General features: G+C 49.3%; 1 protein-coding gene across 1 annotated transcript; it reads left to right on the forward strand.

Moving 5' to 3' along the window:
- The first annotated feature begins 17,264 nt into the window (after positions 1-17,264).
- LOC142259426 (taste receptor type 2 member 9-like) lies at positions 17,265-18,179 on the forward strand. The gene has a single exon (XM_075331838.1). The coding sequence runs from the start codon at positions 17,265-17,267 to the stop codon at positions 18,177-18,179; it is 915 nt and encodes a 304-aa protein (XP_075187953.1).
- Positions 18,180-20,878: the final 2,699 nt, after the last annotated feature.

The raw sequence follows: 20,878 nt of genomic DNA on the forward strand, positions 1-20,878 counted from the left end.
TCTCTGTCAATTCATCTATCTATAATGTAGGGATACTTGTTATATACACATTACTATATATATTATGGTCTGTTCTAACTAACAAATATACAGCTCTGGCAAACATTCAGAGACCGCTGCAAAATGTTCAGTTTTTCTGATTTTCCTCTTTATATTTTTGAGTAAAATGTAAATTATTCTTTTATTCTATAATCTACTGACGACGTCTCTGAATTTCCAAGCAATAAATGTTGTACTTATTTTCTGACAATGAGGAATGGTGAAAATAACAGAACAATGCACAGAATGCACAGGATGCACAGTACTTTCACAACTCAAATAATGCAAGAAAACAAGTCCATCATCATTTACACACAACAATATAATAATGTTTTACCTCAGGAAGATTCAGAAATCAATATTTTGTGGAATATCCATGATTATTAATCCCAGCTTTCATGCGTCTCGGCTGCTTTCCACCAGTCTTCACACGGCTTTTGGGTGATTTTATGCCACTCCTGGTGCAAAAATCTAAGCAGTTCTTCTTTGTTTGATGGCTTGTGAATATCCATCTTCCTCTTGATTACATTCTAGAGGTTTTCAATGGGGTTCAGGTCTGGAGATTGGGCTGGCCATGACAGGGTTTTGATGTGGTGGTCCTTCATCCACACATTGATTGACCTAGCTGTGTGGTATGGCGCATTGTCCTTCTGGAAAAACCAGTCCTCAGAGTTGGGGAACATTGCCAGAGCAGAAGGAAGCAGCTGTTTTTCCAGGATAACCTTGTATGCTGCTTGATTCATACGTCCTTCCCAAAGTGAAATCTGCCCAATTCCAGCCTTGCTGAAGCATCCCCAGATCATCACCGATCCTCCACCAAATTTCACAGTGGGTGCAGGACACTGTGGCTTGTCGCCTCTCCAGGTCTCCGTCTAACCATTAGATGACCAGGTGTTGGGCAAAGCTAAAAATTAGACTTATTAGACAAGATTACCTTACTCCAGTCCTCTACGGTCCAATCCTTATGGTTTTGAAAAACTTCAGCCTGGCTCTCTTTTGCTTCTCATTAATGAAAGGCTTTTTTCTAGCTTTACATGACTTGTGCCCTGCCTCTAGGAGCCTGTTACGAACTGTTCTTGTCGTACACTTCACCTCAGCTGCCATTTGCCATTTCTTTTGAAGGTCACTGTCATGGCCAGCCCAATCTCCCGACCTGAACCTCATTGAAAACCTCTGGAATGTAATCAACAGAAAGATGGATAATCACAAGCCATCAAAGAACTGCTTACAGTTCTGCACCAAGAGTGGCATAAGGTCACCCAAAAGCCGTGTGAAGACTGGAGGAAAGCGGCCAAGATGCAGGAAAGCTGGGATTACACATCATGGTTATTCCACAAAATATTGATTCCTGAATCCTCCTGAGGTAAATCATTATTATATTGTTGTGTGTAAATGATGAGGAACTTGTTTTCTTTGCATTATTTGAGGTGAAAGCCATGCATTGTTCTGTTATTTTCCCCATTTCTCATTGTCAGAAAATAAATACAAAATGTATTGCTTGGAAATTCGGAGACGTCGTCAGTAGATTATAGAATAAAGAACAATTTACATTTTACTCAAAAATAGAAAGAAGAAAATCAGAAAAACTGACAATTGGGCAGTGGTCTCTTCCTTTTTGCCAGAGCTGTATAGACATTGTGTCTCCTGTACAATTATATACCTTTATATTATAGGATCACACTAAGTGTTTACCTGCAGTCTCCGCTGTGCACCTATACGCATGCGTGTCATTGGTTCCCTGGCATCCCACTGGTCCCCTGTATCAATACGGGTCTGGTGTTTCCAGATCATGTGATTCCCTGGATCACCTCACCAGTGACGCAGTGGCCAGCTGGGTGTCGGGGAAGTGTTGCAACAATGTGTGCATCACCATAGGGTGCTGCATTTTGACTGGCTATAATGCATATTAAAACCTTCCCTCTCAATGCCACGGTCACGCCCCTTGACAAAGGCATTTTCTTGGCTGAAACGTGCGTCAGGCGCAGGACTCTGGAACCCTCTCCTCCACACTACTCCGCGCAGACGTTCATCCCCCATTGCAGGTGACTATTAATAATGTTTTGTGACCTCCAGACAATCTGTATATGATTTCTAGAAGTGTGTGTGTGTGTGTGTGTGTGTGTGTGTGTGTGTGTGTGTATGTAGATGGCAGGTCCTATGGTGGCTAGAAACAGGACATCAGTGACTCCTGGTGGTGATTCTCACCACTACATCAGAGATTACATTTCTATACATTGATACAGTGATTTGCTCTGGGGATATGGGTCCTAGTCTTTTGATACTGCCTTTAAATGCACATCCACCAATTCTTATGTGTATGTATATATATATATATATATATATATATATATGTGTGTATGATTTCTTTGTAATGTTTTGAAAATTGAATAAAGGTTTAATAATGTGAGAGCTATGGGCATTTGACCGTGTTTTCTTCCTTACCTGTACTTGTCCAGCAGTGATTTGTCCGTAGTATCTTATAGTCCTCTATTTGCCACTAGATAAATATCCCAGTAAATCACTGATATAAATATACCTTGATACTATGGTAAATGTGTTTTTTTTTCACTGCTTCTCATATTTTACCTGCAAAAGAAAGCAGACACCCCCAAAAGAAAGTGGATCCACCCCCCAGAAAAAAAAACGCACTCATCAGACCCCAAACAATTACAGTTAGCAAGTGCCAATGGTGGATGGGCTCTCACACAGAGATCGGCGTCGCTGTCAGGTCCCTCATTGTTCTAGCTGCAATGAATGCTGTCATAGGGCGACTGTTAGGATAGCAGGAAACTGGGGATCCTATGCTGTCCCACACAATAGGGGACCCTAGGCTATCCCTAACCTCATGGTTACTCCCGATGGTGGAGATACCTGAATCCCATGTCTGGCTATGCCCCTGACGAGTACTACTCTGATTCTGGTACTAAACTGAACAGATACCGATTACGCTATGACAGTCAGCGAAGTTTGTAAAATTCTCTATGTGACAATTGCACTGCAGCTCTCACAAACAGATCGGGTACAAGTATCACTCTGAGCGGCGCGAGTGCTACTGCCTCCAGTCACCAGGGGGAGCCAACTACTGTAGAACCCGGGCGGACCTGACAGCGACGCAGATCTGTATATGAGAGCCCATTCACCTGCCAACTCTAATTGTTTGGGGTCTGGTAAGTGCAATTTTTTTGGGGGGGGTCTCTGCTTTCTTTTGGGGGTAAACTTAGCCGTACATAGAGAATAATACATTTAAGCGGGTAATTTAACCCTTTGTAAATATGGTATGTACCCACCACTATAGGACTGGACCACAAGGACAAGAGAAGCTGAGGAAAAAAGCGCAAATAGGGCCTTACCAGATATTATAGGGAGATGTAGATGAAATGACACTCACCTAATGAGGCTGTGTAAGTCACAACCCCTATGCAAGCGCCTAACGCATGTGCAGCTATAAATTATCTATATCCATGACGCTTGCGCTTTGTAAAACCTTTTTTTAAAAATACCCCATAGTTCAACTGCACATACACACTGCGCACTATTATATATGGTATATAACCCTGGATTGTGCCCCTGTACACTGCACATACACACTGCGCACTATTATTTACGGTATATAACCCTGGATTGTGCCCCTGTACACTGCACATACACACTGCGCACTATTATTTACGGTATATAACCCTGGATTGTGCCCCTGTACACTGCACATACACACTGCGCACTATTATTTACGGTATATAACCCTGGATTGTGCCCCTGTACACTGCACATACACACTGCGCACTATTATTTACGGTATATAACCCTGGATTGTGCCCCTGTACACTGCACATACACACTGCGCACTATTATTTATGGTATATAACCCTGGATTGTGCCCCTGTACACTGCACATACACACTGCGCACTATTATTTATGGTATATAACCCTGGATTGTGCCCCTGTACACTGCACATACACACTGCGCACTATTATTTACGGTATATAACCCTGGATTGTGCCCCTGTACACTGCACATACACACTGCGCACTATTATTTATGGTATATAACCCTGGATTGTGCCCCTGTACACTGCACATACACACTGCGCACTATTATTTACGGTATATAACCCTGGATTGTGCCCCTGTACACTGCACATACACACTGCGCACTATTATATATGGTATATAACCCTGGATTGTGCCCCTGTACACTGCACATACACACTGCGCACTATTATTTACGGTATATAACCCTGGATTGTGCCCCTGTACACTGCACATACACACTGCGCACTATTATTTATGGTATATAACCCTGGATTGTGCCCCTGTACACTGCACATACACACTGCGCACTATTATTTACGGTATATAACCCTGGATTGTGCCCCTGTACACTGCACATACACACTGCGCACTATTATATATGGTATATAATGTATATTAAAAACCCTGGATTGTGCCCCTGTACACTGCACCACTCATAAATAACAGGATTCTAACATTTGCAATGCTTAGCGTTATTATACGTTATGAGGACTTTCTCCACCCACCGCGCATGCGCAACAGTGATCCTGAAGCCAGTACACCCAGCGCGATTGTGCAATGCACACCAGGACGCAGGAACTGATGTGAAGGCATCACATGAGCGCTGGGCGGCATTACAGCTTAGCACATGAGCGCTGGGCGTCATTACAGCTTAGCACATGAGCGCTGGGCGTCATTACAGCTTATCACATGAACGCTGGGCGGCATTACAGCTTAGCACATGAGCGCTGGGCGGCATTACAGCTTATCACATGAGCGCTGGGCGGCATTACAGCTTAGCACATGAGCGCTGGGCGGCATTACAGCTTAGCACATGAGCGCTGGGCGTCATTACAGCTTATCACATGAACGCTGGGCGGCATTGCAGCTTATCACATGAGTGCTGGGCGGCATTACAGCTTAGCACATGAGCGTTGGGCGGCATTACAGCTGATCACATGAGCGCTGGGCGGCATTACAGCTTATCACATGAGTGCTGGGCGGCATTACAGCTTAGCACATGAGCGTTGGGCGGCATTACAGCTTATCACATGAGCGCTGGGCGGCATTACAGCTTATCACATGAGTGCTGGGCGGCATTACAGCTTAGCACATGAGCGTTGGGCGGCATTACAGCTTATCACATGAGTGCTGGGCGGCATTACAGCTTAGCACATGAGCGTTGGGCGGCATTACAGCTTAGCACATGAGCGTTGGGCGGCATTACAGCTGATCACATGAGCGCTGGTGGGCGGTACCACAGTATACATAGCCCACTTGTGCAGTCCTTACTTACACTTGTGTAGCTCCCCTGACTACATCAGGGTGCTACAGGGAACTGCATCCTGTCCCCCAGGGTGCAGGGCCTACCCCCCATGGTTCCAGATTCCCATCAACAGTGTCACTAATATTCGCACTACAAATCCCAACCACACCTCACATCATGGCCTGTACAGACACACGAGTGGGTTGGTCAGGTTGGAGCACGGCCGCCCACCTAGGGGTCAGGCAGACTGGTGGGAGGGATTGAGTCAGAAGAGTGTCATCTCTCAGCGTGAGAGGAGCTGGAGTGGTAGCTCCTGGGGAGCTGAAGGAGAGTGAAGCGTTAGCCCTCAAAGAGTGAGGAGCGAGGGAAATGGAGCTCCCTGTGTGACGTTGGTTAGGTCGCAGACGGTGGTCCGGGACTACAGGAGTCGGAAACCCGGTCGCAGGGTATTGGAGAAGGTGTAACAGACTTAGTTTTGGAGAACAGTCAGCACTAGAAGTCCAGTAACCAGACCGGTACCAAGCACGGCGGGGTACTGGACCCTAGATCAGGGAGTAGCTTCACGCAACCTGATAATTCACCTGTGGAGAATAGTCTCTTTATGAACTTTCCCCAAGAGCTCAGAGATTGAAGGCATCAGCACAACGCAGGGGATAGGGTTCTCCAAACTACACAACCGACTAAAATCCCAAGTACCAGCCATCAAGAGCACAGCTGCCATACACACGGGTAATGGGGCTCCGAAAGCTTCAAGCCGAGGGGCCACAACGGTCAATTTATGCAAGGAGGCAGGGCTCCGTACTCACCAAGTGACACTGGTGGGAGCGTGACCTGGACGGGCTCCCCCCGTAGACACTGCGGTGCCTAGAGACTTTCGTTTACCATCTGTGTGAGTGTCTGCTTATTCCACCAAATCCAGCACCACGACTACCGCAGTGAGTAACCTGACCCCTGCACCCTGCTTCCCAAGGCCGAGCCACCCGTTTACCAAATCCCCACTGTTCGGGGCCTTCGCTACCTGTGGAGGGACTGATACCTGGCTGCCCCACACCATCTGCCCTGGTACTCTCTTCGGCAGCGGTGGTACTCCCCTTTACCGTAACCCGCAGGTGGCGTCACGAACATTCAACCCCTGTAAATACGCCCTTTACATTTGAGTGGCCGCCAGCCCCCGGGTCCGGAGACCCTCGAGCCACAGCAACCCCGGATCCGAGCGGTTCGACTGCTGCGGGGGCGGCACACTTGCCATAACCCAGGACGGGCCAGCACTACATACAATGAGGACTTACTAAACAGGTTGGTAACAACATACCTGATAAAGTATCTTAACAGGCCTAACAGATCTCCCCTCACCCAGAGGTCTACCATATGCAAGAGACGACAGAGACCTGCTGTGGCCGGATGACGACACTGCACGTGTATTGTCCACCACCTCACATGCCACGGTGACCTCAACAAGTCGGACTGAAGAGACATAACCTAACATTCGTGGCTGAACTTTCTAGTAATTGTTATGTGTAAAATGTTTCAAGGCGGCAAAAACAAGGCCAGGAAGGCTGGAAGAACGGGAGCGGCCTGCAATTACCGAAAGCCCTGTCTCGGCTTGTCTCCAGCTTTGCTGCTGTTCCACATTGGGCAGGAGCTGGTTCCTGTGCTGAGGATTGTCCGGAGCCGAGTTACTGGGAGACTGGTTCTTTTATATTCCTTACATCATATCTGACACCCTGCGGCCACAACCACAATCGGTGTTAATCCCTTAGATGCTGTTCTGATTGGTGGTATCTAGTCTGGTATTTGGGGAGAGCTCCTTCTTTAAGCCTCTCGGCACCCCGTGATTGTGGGGTAGCTGTGATGGCAACCAGAGGCCAAGTGATGGCTTACCGGTCAGCCAGCTACGGTGGCTTGTGAGGCCTGGCACTAACCCGGTGCTCACAGGTGATGGGAGAGACTGATGTGACGCCCTGGTAAAACCAGGTTGTCACAGAGGCTGCACAAATCTACCAGGTGCAGGACTCCATCCTCCTTGGCATACCAACACAAACCCACGTACATAGTACACAACATCAGCCAAAGCCTAGTCACCCCCCATGGCAATAGGGACACACCAGTGGGCGGGGCCAAGCAGATGGTGACGCCCACCTAGGGGTCCTGAGGAGTCAGGGGAGGAAACACAGCAGACAAGTCTAGAGAGTGGAAGTGATAGGAGTGAAGTGACAGGGTAGTCAGCGGTTGGAGCCTTTGGACTACCGGACTACTGACTAGGTGGCAGTCGGCAGACAGGGCCACAGGCGACGGAGATCCAGTCACGGGAGACCTAAAGTGGACCGGGGCAGGGTTGTAGCTCGCCGCTGCCAACAGCGGGAATCCGGTCCGAAGGGCGTGCACAGTCGGGGTGCCTGGACCCCGACTGCGAGGACAGCTTCAAGCCCCTTGTCAATTAGCCAGCTGGGGACGAGGTTTCAGGCCTTGTTCCATCAGTAAGCCCAGAGAGCGAGACGGAAGCCCAACGCGGAGGATAGGGTGTCCGCAACCGCCTACAGAAATCCCAAGGGTCAGATCTTGCGGGCCAAGCTCCCAACACTTAGACTCACCGAGAGTGGACTTCCCCGTTGCAAGCGGAGTAGTCAAACCAAGAACACAAACTTTAAGTGCAGGAGGAAGGGACTCCTGTTTGCTGTACCAGGGTGTGGGACCCGAATACACCCGCCGGAGGTCACCGGTCACTGGCAATTTGGTTTACCATTGGACTCTGTGTGGATTTCTCTGGAACTGTGAGTACACCACTATCACCCGGTCCAGCCCTGCAGAACACGCTCCGCAACATTTCCCTTCCCTGCACACTCGGGCCTCGGGACAACACCTCCCCTACCCGTGGAGGGGATACCATCTTGCTGCCCCGCTCCATCAGCCCCGGGCGTCCCATACCAAGGCAGCGGCGGTGCCACCAACCATCACCGCAACCCACGGGTGGCGTCACTGACAAAGTCTTCCCCTGTGAATACCCCCTTTTATTATTGTTGTGGGCAGCAGGCCGCTGCACGAGCCCCGGATCCGGCTGCCACTTGAGCCGCAGCCACGATCCCTATTCTGAGCGCCTCGAGTAGCCCACCTAACATGGTCTGCGCCCCCGCCCGCGACACTTACAGACACATCACATTCTGGAGCACAGGACACTGTAAATGGTGAAATAAGGGCTGCAGAAAATAATGGCACCCGGCACTGACACGACAAACAGAACCACGCGGATTTCACTCCTCCAATATGTCAGGAGGATCGGAGCCCGAAAACGGACATCAATATCATCAATATCAGCACAGAGGCGTTACAGGACGTCACATCCGTCACCAGGAACAGTCCGCAGTCCGGGTAAGTGCACACATTGCACATCTTCTGCACAGAACACTGCAGGCCTCGGCAGGAAAAACGCTGCTGCAAAAACACGTTTTTTTACCACATTTTTTATGCATTGAGATTAGGGAAAATGATGATGGGAAAACGCAGAAACTATTCACAGGTCAATTGTTTGGTGCAGTATTTTTCTGCAGCGTGTGCACAGCCTCCAGGATTGTCATAGACTTTGCTAGGATGTGTTTCCTTGATTAAAATGTGCAAGAAAAAACGCATGAAAAAAACGCAGCGTGTGTACACAGCCTAAAGTCTCAATAAAGTGCCTAGAAGACCCAGAGGATGAAGACCGCAGAAAAATAAAACCCGCCAGTGACGTCACTTCATTATCCTGAGCATCAATACATGGGATAAAAGTATAATAAATGTCCTCGTCCGGCAGGGAACGCAGCGACCACGTCCTCATGTGTCCCTCCTCTAATATAGAGCAGGGGAGTCATTTACCACAAATGGGTTTGCACAAAAAAAACTATTTCACGACTTTTGCTCTTTTTGTGCCGGTTTCAGGCAGCTCCGGGGGAGTCGGGGGGGCAAGGGGCAAATGTCAACTCATTAAAAGGGACATCCGGAACATTACTGGAGTAACGTGTGTGGTGCGACGCACGGAGGCCACTAATAACCTGCGCCTATACCAAACACACACAGTCATGCCCAAAAGTGTAGGCGCCCTTGAAATGAAGTATTTCTTCTAGAAAATGGTTACAATTACACACGTTTTGTTATACACAGGTTTACTTCCTTTGTGTGTATTGCGACAACACAAAAAAGGAAACTTGACAAAACTTCACACAAAACCCAAAAAAAAAACCCAGATGAAAATTGTTTGCACCTTTCCAAATTGTGGGTTAATAACTTTGTTTTCAGCATGTGATGCTTGTTCAAAATCACCTGTAGTATGTTACAGGTGCGGGCAATATGAAAATCACATCTGAAACCAGATAAAAAGGGGAGAAGTTGACTCATTTTTTGTATCATGTGTCTCTGTGTGTCCACACTAAGCATGGAGAACAGAAAGAGGAGAAGAGAACTGTCTGAGGACTGGAGAACTGAAATTGTAGAAACATTTCAACAAGGTTACACATCTATCTCCAGAGATCTTGATGTTCCTTTGTCCACGGTGCGCAACAAAATGAAGAAGTTTACAACCCATGGCACCATAACTAATCTTTCTGGATATAGACGTCAAAGAAAAATTGATGAAAGATTCCAATGTAGGATAGTGCAGATGGTGGATAAGCCGCCTGTCACAAAGAGATTTTTCCAGGCATTGCCTACTGTCATGGCTGCATCAGCATCTGTGGAAACTATGGATTCTGGCATTCTGCCTGCTATCTTCTCTGATGCCCGGGTTCAGCACAGGGCGTTGACCCACAAACTAAGGCAGGAGAGCAAGAGTCAATCTCTGATAGGCTGCTTGGTAGTCTCTTTCATCACATGCTGTGGGATAGGCAATCACATTCGCTCACCTCCTATACATGCTGCTGGACTGTTTCATTAATGCCGCAGTGACCCAGACTTATCAGTGGTTGTTGTACATTATAGCTGTGAGTGGTTGCAGTGTTCACCCTTGTTGTCTTTTTGTTGCTGCCTTCCTGCTCTTGCTTTTCTCCTTCTGCGGGCGTCACACGAGACGATAAATCGTGCGATCGCATAAGCAATCGCACCCACCCCCGTCATTTGTGCGTCACAGGCAATTGCCCGTGGCGCACAAAGTCGTTAACCCCCGTCACACGTACTTACCTCCCGGACGACATCGCTGTGGGAGGCGAACATCCACTTCCTGAAGGGGGAGGAACATTCGGCGTCACACGGCAGCCGGCCAATAGAAGCAGAGGGGCAGAGATGAGCGGGACGTAAACATCCCGCCCACCTCCTTCCTTCCTCATTGCCGGCGGGACGCAGGTTAGCTGTGTTCATCGTTCTTGAGGTGTCACACGGAGCGATGTGTGCTGCCTCAGGAACAATGAACAACCGGCGCACAGAAGGAGGAACAACTTATGAAAATCAACGACGTGTCAACGATAAGGTGAGTATTTTTGCTCAATCACAGTCGATCATAGCTGCCACACGATACCGGATGTGCGTCACTATCGACGTGACCCCGACGACATATCGCCCGATATATTGTACCGTGTGATGCCGGCATTAGTCTCTCGCTGTTTATTCCTGTGAGTTTTCAGTGCATCTCAGTTTTGGTTTTCCCTGTCTGTTTTAATCTGTGTTTCCATCACACTCCTGTCCCGTCCTTTTCTGGCGCTGGGGGGTAACAGATTAGATCTGGTCAGCAAAATAGCCAGACATGGGACTCAGGCATCTCCACCATTAAGGGTATTCCTAAGGTTAGGGATAGCCTAGGGTCCCCTAGCATGAAGGACAATATAGGAGGCCCCTGTCCCTTGCTATCTTGAAGTCATATGATGACACAGCCCCAGTCAAGTTCCAAAGAAATCCATGCCGCCCTGCTGGGTCAGGGGGTATTGGTGTCACCGCAAACTATCTGTCCACATCTGAATGAGATGAAATGCTATGGAGGAGACCCAGGAGGACCCCACTGCTGACAGAGACACAAAAAAGCTAAAATGTAAGTGAGTAAAAAAAATCCTTCTTGGAAAGTGTCTTGTGGGTAGATGAGACCATGATAGAGGTTTTTGATAAAGCACATCATTCTACTGTTTACCGAAAACAGAATGAGACCTACAAAGTAAAGATCACAGCACCTACAGTCACATATGGTGGAAGTCAGACATGTTTGGGGTTGTTTTGCTGCCTCTGGCACTGGAGGTCTTGACTGTGTTCAAGACATCATGAAATGTGAAGATTACAAAAGGATTCTGGGTGGCAATGTAGCAACCAGTGTCAGAAAGCTGGGGGTGCGTCTTAGGTCAGGGATCTTCAGCAGGACAATGACCCCAAACACTTCAAGAAGCCCCAGAAATGGATGGAAATAAAGTGCTCAAGAGTCCTGAAGTGGCAGCAATGCGTTTGGACCTAAATCCCAATGACACCTGTGGTGGCAGATTTACTAATCCCATATCTGTAGGCCATATGACCGCACTGTGCAGTGTGAGAGTGCCCCAGATGTCACAGCGGCCGTGCCGGGTGATCGGTCTTACACCCCAAGAGTCGTCGCACTTTTTTGGAAGCAGTAACGCCTTGTATATCACACATCGTTCCAGTGAGTCGCATCCCGGTACTGATGTGTTTTACAGCTCAGACCGCAGCGTCTCGGGTCCGGGCCATCGTCGTACTCTGTTCTATGGCTGGATTCAGAGGAAAAAAGAGGAAAGCGATCAAAAGCCCATGGATAATTTACAAAGATTTTTTATGGTTTAAATCATGACAACCAACGTGAAGAGGGTGAAGCAATTGGTGCAGGACTTCATAAACCCCTAAGGTCTCGGATCCCTCCATATGTGAGCCAATACTTAACAAGTTAATAACAACTCAGTATATACATATATAGTCCACTAGATGTCACTATATATTCATTATACCTATCCCTTAAATGTAACCATGAAATTCTACTGTCAAAAAGATATAGACATTCAGCATAATTGATTATTACTAAAGCAGAATTAGAACTTACATGGATTCAACCAGGATCTAATAAGGGATGTTGACAGGAGGGATTCCGCGGACCACCCGACGGCCGTTTCGGTAAAGCTAGGTTACCTTCGTCTATGGCTGGATTCAGAGGATTTGTTTTATATTAATGGCGCCGAAATGCTTCCTTGCTTGTCTTCAGACCATGTTTCATGGTAGACACCACTTTCGCCTTCATGCTGTTTGCCGCCCAGCAGCGGATCGAACCGCTCAGATCCGTGGGCAATGTCCGTTCGTTGCTCGAGGGTCTCCAGACCCGGGGGCTTGGGTCCACACTCTAAAAGTAAAAAGGGGATATTTACAGGGGATTTGGTATAGTTTGTGACGCTACCCGTGGTGTGCGGTAATTGGGAGTACCGCCGTTGTTGGGAGTACCCGGGGTGATGGAATGGGGCAGCAAGGTGTCGTTACCCTCCACGGGTAGGGAATGCCCCGGTGTAACGGGGGCAGGGGGCGCCTCAGGGGGTGTAGTCGGGTCCCCTCGCCTTGTGGGCCGCAGGCTGACCCCCGGCCCGGCCGTCACTAGTAATACAGGTGTGTTGTTGGGGCAGAGTGTGGATGCATGGGCACATACATGTCAGCATTCTTTCTGTGCTCTTCAGCTCCCTTTTCACACACAGGAAAGAGGCAGTTACAGACAGCAGGTAAACTAAACACCAATTTATTGTATAGCGCTTCCATTCTTTGTTTGCAGCAGGTTTACTTCAGTACGTTCCACATTAAAGGTTCTTTCCTTACAAAACGGTTCCCTTTACAAAACGGTTCCCTTTACAAAACGGTTCCCTTTTTCCCCGGTAACTTTCCTTTGCCTGCAGGGACCAAGTGTTATCCCCCTGGTAGCTGCACTCCAGTCCCGGGTTTAGTCCAGCCCTATCCTAGGGGTTTGTTTAGACTATGGGACGGCTCCAGTACTCACTACCGGCTCCAGACTAGTTCCGACTTCTCCACTTCTTCTCAAGGGTTTACTCTGCTTTTCCTTGCTACGGGTGTTCCCGTCTCCGCTTCTTCTGCCTCTGCACCCACTTCCACACTCTGCCCCGTCACCTCAGACTGAGCTTGCTTGCCTCTCACATCTCACTGCACACTGGACTCTGCATTCAGAACCCTTCCTTCCCCACCTAGGCTGCTCTGCCCCTTCCTTCCCTGCCACTGTTACCAGGGGAACCACTGCTCTACACTGGCACCTAGTGGGGAAACAGTTTATGACAGGTAACATTTTACCATCAACATTTACAATTTGCCACCATACTACTGTGGCGTCTTCAGGGGGGGAAAAACCGCTCCTTCACTACCAGGGGTCCGACTACCCCTTACATTCCTCCCCTCTTTAACCTCAGCCTCCTGGCGAGGTTCGTACCTGCAAAACAACACATGTAGGAAAACACAATACTTAAAACACACAGACTGGCACACAAGTTTGGTGCCCGGAGTCCCTCCAGGGAAGCTCCCGGTCTTAGTCACACATCTGCCCGGAGGCCCTCCTCAGGCGCTCCCGGTCTTAGCTGACCTTCTGCCCGGAGGCTATTTCCAAGCGCTCCCGGTCTTTGGGTGGGCAGAAAACAACAAGACAACAAGATTCCTTCTTAACAGTCACGGAAGGAGTCCACGCACAGTTCTGCATTAAGCTCCTCCCGGGTTCAGTACTTTTAACGTTACTGTAACTGGAAACATTCACCGGCTTTCAACAGTACTGGTTTTCAACGGCAAACAAATCACTCTCTTCCGGACGATTACCTCTGGTTCTGGGATATCTTGCCAGTACGGGGCCTTAACTCCTGAGGGGGGCAGAGGGCCTACCTTAACAGACGCGGGCGCCTCCGGAATCTGTACGGATGCTCCTGGTGGCCCGCTCCCCAGAGTCAGCCGGGACTTGTAGGTGGCCCGGACTTCCGTCGTCGTTTCCCCGGTAACGGCATCCCATGAGGTAAAAAACGTGACCTTTGCTGGTTTCTCCGAGACTCCAGTCACGGCCGGTATCATGCTTGCCGGCAACGTGATGGTGGGTAACTCTCCCACCGAGCTCTCCATCGGACGTTCTCTTCTGCGTCCTACGGGCACCAGCGCGCCCGCTACGGCTTGCTTGTCTGTCCTGGCCTTCATTCTGTTTATCGCAGGTAACTGGAACTGTTGCTTCTGCTGCTGGGATTGCAATGGCGCCGGGGAGGGTGGAGGCGGTTCTTCTTTTCCCGCTTTAGCACACACTCCGCCCCCGGCTTCACCCACCAGGTCTGCATAGCGTTGATGACGCCTTTTCTTTCTTGCGGCGCCGCCCACGTCTCTAGACCTCTGCAGCTTCTTGGGGCAGGTACCTCCCCTCTTTGGGCGGTGCACTCTGGGCTTATTCCTCCCAGGCCAGCCCAGCGTTTTTCGTTTGGCGCCAACTTTTCGCGCCTCTGCTGAGTCCATGAGGACGGCCGCCATCTTGCCGCCATCTTGTGGCCTGTTCAGCACGTCAGGCACCACTTGATCTTCCTCACAGTCTCTGGTCGGGGTTTCTTGCATGCAGGCTTTATCCTGCCGACTACGCCAAAATGTAACGGGGGCAGGGGGCGCCTCAGGGGGTGTAGTCGGGTCCCCTCGCCTTGTGGGCCGCAGGCTGACCCCCGGCCCGGCCGTCACTAGTAATACAGGTGTGTTGTTGGGGCAGAGTGTGGATGGCAGGGGCACATACATTTCAGCATTCTTTCTGTGCTCTTCAGCTCCCTTTTCACACACAGGAAAGAGGCAGTTACAGACAGCAGGTAAACTAAACACCAATTTATTGTATAGCGCTTCCATTCTTTGTTTGCAGCAGGTTTACTTCAGTACGTTCCACATTAAAGGTTCTTTCCTTACAAAACGGTTCCCTTTACAAAACGGTTCCCTTTACAAAACGGTTCCCTTTTTCCCCGGTAACTTTCCTTTGCCTGCAGGGGCCAAGTGTTATCCCCCTGGTAGCTGCACTCCAGTCCCGGGTTTAGTCCAGCCCTATCCTAGGGGTTTGTTTAGACTATGGGACGGCTCCAGTACTCACTACCGGCTCCTGACTAGTTCCGACTTCTCCACTTCTTCTCAAGGGTTTACTCTGCTTTTCCTTGCTACGGGTGTTCCCGTCTCCGCTTCTTCTGCCTCTGCACCCACTTCCACACTCTGCCCCGTCACCTCAGACTGAGCTTGCTCGCCTCTCACATCTCACTGCACACTGGACTCTGCATTCAGAACCCTTCCTTCCCCACCTAGGCTGCCCTGCCCCTTCCTTCCCTGCCACTGTTACCAGGGGAACCACTGCTCTACACTGGCACCTAGTGGGGAAACAGTTTATGACAGGTAACATTTTACCATCAACATTTACAATTTGCCACCATACTACTGTGGCGTCTTCAGGGGGGGAAAAACCGCTCCTTCACTACCAGGGGTCCGACTACCCCTTACACCGGGACTCTGGAAGATGCTACGGGTTGCTGTGACGGGGGAGATCACTCATGTACTCACTCAGCCAGTAAGCAGACGCTGACAACCGGGTAAACCAAGTCTCTGGGTGCTGCTGCCTCTCAAGGGGAGCTCGTCCGGGTCCTGTCCCCTGCAGCACTGCCTGGTGATCCGTGACCTGCCTCCTGGCACAAAGTGTAAATTCACCGTAGTGGTCCAGTAGTCTGGAGCTAGCCAGGCCCCGCTCCCCACTGTGGCTAAGTTTGGGAACCTGCTCTCAGGACTCACACTTGGGATTTTCTGGACCGTTTTGTTGGAAGGCCCTATCCCCCTCGTTGCGCTAGTGCCCCGATTCTGGAGCTAACAGGGGAACAGTCCATAAAGGCTCCGTTCTCCGTAGGTTAATTGCCGGGTTGCCTGAAGCTTCTCCCTGACCTAGGGTCCGTGTATCCCGCCGTGCCTTCGGTCCTGGACCGGTGATAGGACCAGGCTGCCGATCGTTCACTCAACAGGTCCAGGCACCTTGCCTCAATCCCATGCAACCGGGGGTCCGACTCCTCTAGGTCCAAACCACTGCCTTCAACCTAGACAGCTGCTCTGGGGAGCCACCGCTCCTTGCTTCCTCCACTTCACTCCTCTCCTTACTTCACTTCACTGACACTCTCCTGACCCTCCCTTCCTGACTCCTAGGTGGGTGGCCCTAATTCCGCTTAAGCCGCCCACTGGTGTGTCTGGTGGGTGTGCTGCAGGGTGTCTCTAGGATTTGATTTGCTGTTGGGGGCAGCACTGTAAGATAGGGACCCAGAACCATGAGGGATTTGAATACTGCACTAAGGTAACAGAGCGTGCAGTACCCTGTGACGACCTGATAGTCCAGGGGCGTCACACTGTCACTAAGGGGCGCACTCATTCTATGGTAATGAAAAATCAGCAAGCTAATCTTGCACCGAGCCTGTGGAAGCTGCAGACTGTGAGGCACGAGGTCTACAGGAGCCTCCTTACGTGTACAGCTGCTCAACACCGCCATCCAGCAGGTCAGAGGACGTACCCGGACGTACCAGGAGCATGGTGCCTCGGTTAGGAAAGACTGCGGTGATGGACAAGCACTCCACATCTTGCGAGGGGAGGAAGCAGCAAATACTGTACAAAATGCAGCATTTTCACAACAGGTCTGGAAAGCAGAAGAAAGAAAGTATGAAATATCCTGACGAAACCTTTACTGGGGAAAGTGTCGTGTGATAAAGTACACACCCTTACATAAGAACTATTACCACTGAACCCCAGGAGAATGCCCCCCTCTATTTAGCTATAACCTTTCCGGCATGGGCCTCTCTATAGTAACCTTGCAGATCTGTATTCCATGCTGTGATCATACACATGGGTAGATTGTTTGCATGAAGATCTAAAAAAACCTGAAATATTTGCATGAGAACAAAGGCAATTAATCTCCATCAATGAGGCCTCCTGAGCTTGACTCCACTCAATGTCAAATCCATCAGGAGCTTGAGGCGAGCGGAGAAAGCATCAGACAAGATGATGACCTTCTCCTGGAGATTCGGGTTCATCTTTGCGGTGGTTGAATGCGTCATCGGGATTCTTTTCAACGTCTTCATTATCATACAGAACATCCTGGACTGGAAACATGGAAGACGCCTGAGCCTGTGCGATAAGATCCTGGTCCTCATGGCTGTAAACAATGTCTGCCTCCAGTGTGATATGAACGTTGCCACCTTCCTCTACATTGTCTTCCCTTCAATGGTCCAGTTTAAGAACGCCTATTCCACCTTGTCAGTTTTCCTGATATTTCAGTTTTACTTCAGTTTTTGGATCACAGCCGGACTTTGCATCTTCTATTGTCTGAGGATCGTCAGCTTCAAACATCACCTCTTCGTCCGTCTGAAGATGAACTTCTCGAATGTGGTTGCCAGGTTTCTTATGTTGGCAGCTGCAGGGTCATTTGGCATCAGCGTTCTCTCCATTTGGCACATTGAAGTGGCCCCTTCCAATGAGAATGCGAATGTCTCAAGTGGTGTCTTCATGAATGATATCTTCATTCTCGTAAGTCCATCCTATAAAGTTCTGTCCATTGTGGTGGGCTGCTGCATTCCCTTTATACTCACTGTCCTCTCCATAATCCTCACGTTGTTCTCCCTGGTGAGACACATCCGGACTATGAAGTACCACCAGGCTGGCTTCAGTATGCCCAGAATGGACGCTCATATTCGAGCAGCTCGGATTATGGTTCACCTCACAGCCCTATATGCAGCCTTTTACATCTCCGAGGTTTACCTTCTGGCATCTTCACTGAATATCGACACATTTTGGGAATTTTTGTCTTTGATTTTTGTGTTAATCTTTCCTACAGCCCAGTCCTTAATCATCATCTTGGGGAACTCCAAGCTTCGATCTTCCTGTCTACGGATGAGCCGATGTCCCGGGTATCTATAAATGGCAGCCCGAGAGCAGAGGAACCTCTACTGTTAGACTTATTCACCTGCTAATCTTTAATAAAGTCATCCTTGCACAGATTCACGCACAGTAGTGCCGAGCTGCGGGCAGATGTGCGGACAGTTCTCCACCGTGACTTTAGGACCTTCTGAGAAATATTGATGCTTGCTTTACTTGAATTTACTGCTGCGAGTCCATCACTTTGTAAGAATCCTTAGAGTGTGAAGTGTTTGAAAAGCTTGGTGTAAATAAATGCCAAGACTTTGCTCAGAGCCATAGTGACCAGAAACCTAAGAGTGTTGTGTGTGTCCTCTCCGGCTGACCTGATGGACACCATCTAAAAGGGAATCCATTGTGGAGTAGATTGTCTTCTCCAACATCTCATACCCCACAGTTAGGAAACAGCCAATCACTCAAAGTCTTCTTGAATCTTTATTCAGGTAAAAATACAAAGTCCTTGACCATTAGGGCAGACGGGCTTATGCCGAGACCCTGCTTCCAAGAGCGGCAATATGGCAGCACTCAGCAGGGACTGCCGTCACTCTGGGCAACGCTGTGACTGGAAATCGCCAGCTCCTCTCAGGGATATAGCATATTTTATACTAGTAAATCATTCAGGCAATGTGGTAGTGCTAGGAGGGGCTGCTGATAAGTCTTTGGCTTTACCCAGAAAGAAACGAGATAGGATGATGTAATTTTCCATTTCTTCCATATACTCTCCACTGATGACAACACACTTCATACATCGGTATTCCATGTTCTGTAAGCCTAGCAAAAAAAAGGATTTTGGTTGTGCCTCAAACCAGGCATCTGTAGCAGCCATGGCATCAGAAATGGTGTGAAATTTCGTACCCTTGAGGTGTTTCTTCAGGTTTGGAAACAGATGATAGTCGGAGGGAGCTAGATCCAGTGAATTAGGTGGGTGGTCACCAGCTGGAAGCCCGGCTCTGCCAGTTTTGTCGTGGTCACTTGTGCAGTGTGAGCGGAGGCGTTGTCTTGCAGGAACAAGATTCCTTTGGACAGCTTGCCACACCTTTTGGCCCTCAGAGCTGCCTTCAATTGGTCCAAAAGTTCAATGTAATACCTTGCATTGATGGTGGAACCATTTTGAAGGTAGTCCACTAGCAGCACACCCTACTTATCCCAGAACACAGACGCCATCACCTTAGTGGCTGAGTTTTGTACCCTGACTTCTTTGGACGAGGAGAACCACTGTGCCTCCGCTCTTGTGACTGCTCCTTGTTTTCAGGGTCATACAAATAAATCCAGGTCTCATCCATAGTGACCGGTCGATCCAGGAAAATCTTATCAGTCCGTATACGCTGACAAATGGAGCGGGAAGTTGTCACTCGCTGCTTCTCTGATCTGTGGTCAGACATTTGGGGATCCACTTTGCAGATCGCATCCTCATGTCCAAATATTCATGGATAATGACACAAACACGTTCAGGGGAAATCCCCATGATGTCTGCTATTGCTTTAGCTGAAATTGGTGGATTCTCCAGTATGAGGTTGTGCACAGCATCGACGATCTCCGGAACAACAACCCCTCTCGGGCGTCCAGGACGTTCCTCATCATTGGGGCTGAAGTGGCCGTTTTACATTTGGCAACCCAGTTCTTCCCTGTGGAATATGAAGGGCATTGATCCCCCAATGTCTGCGACATATCACCATGAATATCCACTGCGGACTTTCCTTGTAGAAACAAGAGTTTTATCCTCTTCTGCTCTCAGTTGTGTGAATATCGCATTAGACTCCGCCATTTTGTTTTCCTGCGTGCGCATAATACTGTTGCCATAAGCAACAAACACAAAATTTTTAAAACTTATTAGCCACATAAGGCTTTTATGTGATGTAACATTCGTTACCATAGAAACAAAAAAATTACAAAGCCAAAGACTTATCAGCAGCCCCTCGTATATCTGGGGACATAGCCGCTTCCCTTCAAGTCACTGATTCTAAAATGAATCTAAAAATACAACTCAAGAGCAGGAAAAGAGGCGATCATGAACCCCAATATCTGTGCGGTAGATACAAAGAGTCACCGAATCCCATGGGTCAGCGCCTCCAGAAGAATAAGAAGTGCTGCATCCTCCTGAAATACGCCGCCACGTCTCCCATTACCCCTGAAAACGTCACCCGCCCCAGCCACGTCTCCCATTACCCCTGAAAATGTTGCCCGCCTCAGCCATGTCTCCCAGTACCCCTGAAAACGCCTCACTTCCCAGCCACATCTCCCAGTACCCTGAAAACGCCTCACTCCCCAGCCACATCTCCCATTACCCCTGAAAACGCCTCACTCCCCAGCCACGTCTCCCATTACTCCTGAAAACGTCACCCGCCCCAGCCACGTCTCCCATTACCCCTGAAAATGTCGCCCGCCCCAGCCACGTCTCCCATTACCCCTGAAAACACCTAACTCCCCAGCCACATCTCCCATTACCCCTGAAAACACCTCACTCCCCAGCCACATCTTCCATTACCCCTCAAAACGCCTCACTCCCCAGCCACGTCTCCCAGTACCCCTGAAAACACCTCACTCCTCAGCCACGTCTCCCATTACCCCTGAAAACGCCTCACTCCCCAGCCACGTCATCTATTACCCCTGAAAACATCACCTGCCCCAGCCACGTCTCCCATTACCCCTGAAAACATCGCCTGCCCCATCCACGTCTCCCATTACCCCTGAAAACGTCGCCC

This window comes from Anomaloglossus baeobatrachus (genome assembly GCF_048569485.1).
Source record: "Anomaloglossus baeobatrachus isolate aAnoBae1 chromosome 7 unlocalized genomic scaffold, aAnoBae1.hap1 SUPER_7_unloc_3, whole genome shotgun sequence".
Taxonomy (NCBI): Eukaryota; Metazoa; Chordata; class Amphibia; order Anura; family Aromobatidae; genus Anomaloglossus; species Anomaloglossus baeobatrachus.